General features: G+C 65.0%; 2 protein-coding genes across 2 annotated transcripts; both read left to right on the forward strand.

Annotated features, from left to right (window-relative positions):
• Positions 1-992: 992 nt before the first annotated feature.
• EMIHUDRAFT_447831 (hypothetical protein) lies at positions 993-2,026 on the forward strand (the record flags this gene model as incomplete). Its single annotated transcript, XM_005775495.1, has 1 exon — positions 993-2,026. The coding sequence occupies one exon, from the start codon at positions 993-995 to the stop codon at positions 1,731-1,733; it is 741 nt and encodes a 246-aa protein (XP_005775552.1). The 3' UTR covers positions 1,734-2,026.
• Positions 2,027-2,549: 523 nt separating this feature from the next.
• Positions 2,550-5,066, forward strand: EMIHUDRAFT_447832 (hypothetical protein; the record flags this gene model as incomplete). Its single annotated transcript, XM_005775496.1, has 6 exons — positions 2,550-3,065; positions 3,324-3,475; positions 3,839-3,947; positions 4,022-4,101; positions 4,345-4,410; positions 4,546-5,066. The coding sequence occupies 6 exons, from the start codon at positions 2,550-2,552 to the stop codon at positions 4,910-4,912; spliced, it is 1,290 nt and encodes a 429-aa protein (XP_005775553.1). The 3' UTR covers positions 4,913-5,066.
• Positions 5,067-5,621: the final 555 nt, after the last annotated feature.

Genomic DNA, 5,621 nt, shown 5'->3' on the forward strand with positions numbered 1-5,621 from the left:
GAGAGCGGAGCTACCCGTCTGTGACTGTCTCTTGGCGCGTGTGGGTCGCCACGTGCACCCTACACGGCTCGCGCGGAGGAGGCCGGTGTTCACGCCTGCTGGGCCGCCTGTGTTGACGCCTGGAGCTTTCACGTGATGCCGCAGGCAGTTCTGCGCACTGTGGAGCTCGTTCAGTAGCAGCTAGAGCACGCGCATCGCAGGTCCATTGCGCGCTATTGTTTAGAGGCTCTAAATAGAGGCGAAAGTGATCGAGACACGTCGGAAGAGGGAAGGAGCGGGGCAACTGGGAACGTCAGAACCCCTGAGCTGTGAAGAGACGGGAGGATTTTGCGCTGTCAGAACGCTGTCAGAACGCTGTCAGAACACTGTCAGAACGCTGTCAGAACGCTGTGAGAACGGCGCCAGGTCTCTGTCAGAATAGGTGCGGGAGCTCCACAAACCAGGTTCAGTCTGCTCTCTTCGCCACCTGCTGTTCAATGGATCCATTCGCTGAGCTGGGTTGCCTCGCAGCCACGACGCTCTCTAGCCCAGGCGGCAACGGCAACGGCGGAGAAGCTACGCCAACGGGATGGGTTAGCGGCAACCCGCAGGGTGGCGGCATGGGTAGCGGCAACGGGATCGGCAACGTGATGTCCCAGCAATTCGACTTGATCTCCGCAACTCAGCCAGCGCCGGCCGCGCCCAACGCAACGGGCGGCGGCTCGTGCAGCAGCGGCATTGGCGGCATGGGCGGCGGCGGCATGGGCGGCGGCGGCATGGGCGGCGGCGGGAACGGCGGCGGCGGCATGGGTGGCTTGGGCATAGGCGGCTGTGGTATGGGCGGGGCGGGCAGCTGCGGGATCGGCTAGCGCAGCGCGAACTCGCCGTCTGAGCCTAGCGCAGCGCGAACTCGCTCCTGTCATAGCTGCGGAAAGCCAGATTTTTTTTCGATTATCTTATTGTTTTTTTTGGTCGCTACCGGGTAGCTACCCCCAAAAGGCGTCGGCGCGGCAATGGGCTTCTGGCAATGGGCCCAGTTCGTCGGCACGCTTCTAACCGTCGTCTGGTCAGCCAAGCAGACCGCCGGCTACTTCTCCATGTCGTTCGACGAGGTCATCGCCGATCTCAAGGGAGCGCCGTTACCGTTGAACGAGGCCGGCGTCGCATACTGGAAGAGCATGCTCACGCCCTACTACGGTGAAAAGAAGGCGCAAATTCGCGCGCACCTCGCGATCACGCTCTTCCTCTCGGTCGCGCTCTGTGTGCAGTTCCTGAAGGTGGTGCGCCAGAAGGCGATCACGGCCCACCGCGTCCTTGGCCGGATCACGATCCTCGTCGCCTTGGCCGCTACGCCCGGCTTTGCCATGCTGATCGCAGGAATGACGGAGAAGCCGATCGCCCAGTATGCCGAGTACCCGGCCGTCCTCGGAATCCCTTACTTTGGCATCCAGGGCGTGCTGCAGGCGCGCAACAAGCAGATTGCCGACCACAAAGCATCGATGATCATGTTCGCGTCGTGCTTCTTCTTCTTTGGAGTGCAGCGGCTCGTCTTGATGGCCATGGGCCCGCTGCACTCCGGCCCCTGGGCCAGGTACACGCCGCTGGGCCCGTGGAAGGAGTGGAGTGAGAGGGAGTACGACCTCTTTTTCAACCTGAGCATAGCCGTTGCATTCCAGATCACCTTTGGCTGCGCGATGTACAAGGCATACATCGTGCCGGCACAGGCCTTGGCGGCGGCCGCCAAGACCAAGTAGGCGGGCGATGCTCGCACGGGCCGAGCTCTCGCCAAGCCCTTGGTCGAAGGGCCGGCCAGGGAGCACCACGGTGCATACCGGCACAGCGGCACGCGCCTGGGTTGCAAGTATGGATGGCCCGCCAGGTCCAGCTTGCGAGATTCGTGCTTGAATTCGTTTCTCGTCTGCTTTGTGTGTGTGCGCCGCGCGCGTGCGTGTAAACTGTTTGTGTTGTGTGCGAGTGGATCGTGCGACGTGCGTGTGTGCCGCCTCGAGGCGCAGAGGCCTTTCTCGTCGGTCGTCGCAGTCTAAAGCAACTAAAGCGAGTCGCCCAGGCTCCCTGCTGGGCGGCTCGCGTCAGTGTTTGTAACGGTTCGAAGAAGCTCTTTGTTCACGGTTCCACCGTGAACAGGAGATTGGTCGAGGCTATGCACAAGCGATGCGCGTAGACTCCGTGTGGCTCTGGGCTGCAGCCTGTTGGAGAGCCGAGTCGCTTTAATAGCACGGCCGGGCACGGTCGTACCTCGCGTGCCCTCTGTGCGAAGAAAACTGCGCCACCACACACGCTGTTATTCGCCGCGGCCTGCGCGGTCACAGCACACACAGGAGAAAAGCCAACCTCTCGAAGGTTCACACCCTGACGGGCGGGGGACGGGGCCGCCCTGGGGAGCCGGGCGATGACCGATGTACACGATTACTTTAGGCAGTCGTGTATGTACGTGACGTGTGGTGTCGCGTCTGTGTCCACTAGCTCCGAGTAGAGGGCAAGTGCCAGATGTTTTTCTTCCACAGCACCCGGCCCCGGCGCTGCTTCGCACACAGCTCCGCAGCTCCGCGATGCAAGGTTGGGCCGGCTCGCTCAGATCGGCCTCCGCGGACAAGAGCAAAGGGTCCGACCACGGTGACTCGGTCGACGACCAGGATCATGTGGAGAGCGAGCCGGCGCCCGCGAGCCCGAGCAGGAGCTGCTCGTCGGCCGAGCTGGAGCACCTGACCGGCGATTCGCACGGCGCTGCGGCGGCGGCGAGCGGCGGGCGGCTGCACGGCCGCACTCTCTTCGGCACCGACCTCGGCTCCGCCGCCTCTTCGTGCAGCGGGCGCCTCGAGGTGATCGCTGTGTGCACCGCGTACTCTCTCTTCGGGCCGGCGGTGATCGTGGTCAACAACCACATCATCAAGGGGCTCGGCTTCCCGTACCCGATGACCCTCTCCGCCATCGGCCTCTGCACCACCGCCACCTTTTGCGCCGTCGCGATCCGCGTCCACCCGCAGCTGGCGACGCCCGCGAGCCAGCTGCCGCTCTCGACGCTGGGCGACCCCCCCGGCGCTGCGGTGGGCGGGGCGTACGATGCGGTCAGCAGGAGCCACAACGGGGGCGAGTCGCCGGGCACGGGCCGGCTGATCCCGTCGCGGCTCCAGCGGAGCAACAGCAGCTGCTCGGCGACGGAGGAGAGCGAGATGCAGCCGAGATGCAGCCGAGAGATGCGGCCGCGATGCAGCCGAGATGCGGCCGAGAGATGCGGCCGAGATGCAGCCGAGGCTGTCAGGACGGCTGCCGCAAGGAGGCGGAGGACTCCGTTCAGGAACGAGTTCCTTGTGTGCGGTCTGCAGGACAGCTGCCACGACGAGGAGGAGGAGGCGGAGGTGCGGTACCAGGCGGCGCGCGGGCGATGGCGGCCGTCGTACCGCTTCTGGCTGCGCAGCATGGTGCCGATCGGCGTGGCGCAGGCGGTCACATTCGCCTGCGGCAACGCGGCGTACATGTGCCTCCTCCCCCCCACCTTCACGCGGAGGCCTCCTGACGACGCGCTGTGAGCCAACCGTCGTGAGTGATGCAGGTACACACACACACACACACACACACACACACACACACACACACACGCACACACACACACGCACACACACACGCACACACACACACACACACACACACACACACACACACACACACACACACACACACACACACACACACACACACACACACCGCTCACCCACGCGCACTGGGCCTTGCACTTTGAATGCCGTGCGGCTCCTGTCGTCAGACGTGGAGACGCGAGGGTCGCCTGGCCCTTGCCCCCACCACCTCGTGTGTGTGGAGAAGTGTACCTGGCCTGATGCAGGTACCTCACAATCACCTTCACTCAGATGCTCTCCGCCTTCACGCCCTCTGTGACGCTGCTGCTCCTCTACCTCACCGGCGTGGAGACGCCGACGGCGCGCGCGACGCAGGCGGCGCTCATGATTGGCGCGGGGAATCTCGGGCCATCTCGGGCCATCTCGGGCCATCGCGGGCCATATCGCAGGCGGTGCTGATGATTGGCGCGGGCTGCGCCCTCTCCTCCTATGGTGAGGGCCACTTCCACCCGGTCGGGGTGCTCTTTCGGCGCGCGAGATGCCCCGAGATTACCCGAGATTACCCGAGATTGCCCGCTATCAGCAGTCGCCGAGGGCGCCTGAAAGAAAAGAAAAAGCAGACCACCCAAGGGAGGGATGGCGCCTGGTCGCCGCATGTCGCGCTCCCGCGTTTCTTTTCTCTCAGGTGGCGAGATGCCCCGAGATTACCCGAGATTACCCGAGATTGCCCGGCGACATGCATGTCGCCGTCCAGCGTTTCTTTTCTCTTTAGGTGCGCCGGGATCTTGACCGAGGCGTCGCGCCTCGTGCTCACGCAGCTGCTGCTCAAGCGGTACCGGCGCGGTGCTCTAGAGTATTCCGCACCACGCCGTCTCCCGCCGCCCCGACGCTGGTGCCTTCACTTTGCTACCACACCACCCACGGGACCGCAACCCACATTGGATTCGATACCCTGGAGGTGTGGTACACGTAGGCTACGCATCGTCGAGTCGCAGTACTACCTCGCGCCGATCGGCGCCGCCTCGCTCCTCTTCGCCGCCGCCTTCACCGAGCTGCCCCTCGCCTACCAGCGCGGCGCGTGGGGTATCGTGACGGCGCACCCTCTCACGTTCCTCGCTTCGGCGCTGCTCGGGCTAGCGGCCTCCTTCATGACCTTCCTCGTCATCAAGGTGACCAACTCGGTCACCCTCAAAGTGCTCAACACGGCGCGCAACGCCGGCTTTGTCCTCTTCACCGTCACCTTCCTCGGCGAGCCCGCGACGGCGCTGCAGCTCGCGGGCTACGCCATATCGCTCACCGCCTTCTCCGTGTATACGTACTACAAGCTGCAGGAGAAGTAAACCGCTGCGCCCCCCCGAACGACGACGCGCGACGCAGACACGCCGCCGGTCGCGGAAACGTTATAATGCGAGGAGGGAGGTGTCGTGTGTCGTGGACGTTTTGCCATTTGGATGCGGGCGTGTTGTGTGTGTCAGAAAAAAGAAAAAAACTCTACGACAAAACATATTACACCACAGCGTCAAGGTCAACCTGGTGCCTCCCGCCTCTGCGTCGAAGTGCTGTCGTTGGCCATCTCCCAAACCCATGTCGGCCAGAGGTCCATCGGCACGCGGGCGGCAATGTCTCTCACCCACGCAGGCCACGAGTCCATGTTGACGGGCCTCGCCCTGGGAGACGCCTCGGCCGGAGGAAGGAGCGGTGGCCGGGATGTTCTCCGGGCGAGCGGTGGAGGCGGCGGCAGTGGCGCGGGATTCCGCGAGGGACGTGATGCGGGAGGCGGCGGCGGCGGCGGCGGCGGCGGAGAGTGCGGCGGCGGCGGCGGCGGCGGCGGCGGCGGCGAGTGCGGCGGCGGCGGCGACGGCGCCTTGGGCGGCGGCGGCTTGGGTGGCGGCGGCTTGGGCGGCGGCGGCGGCCTGGGCGGCGGCGGCTTGGGCGGCGGTGGCCGCGGCGGGGAGGGTTCAGGTGGAGCAGGCGCTGGAGGTGGTGGGGGCGGCAATGGCGGCGGAGGCTTTATGAGGGGATCGAGGAGGGGCAGTATGGCGGAACTTG

This window comes from Emiliania huxleyi, assembly GCF_000372725.1.
Source record: "Emiliania huxleyi CCMP1516 unplaced genomic scaffold EMIHUscaffold_3, whole genome shotgun sequence".
In the NCBI taxonomy this organism is placed as follows: domain Eukaryota; phylum Haptophyta; order Isochrysidales; family Noelaerhabdaceae; genus Emiliania; species Emiliania huxleyi.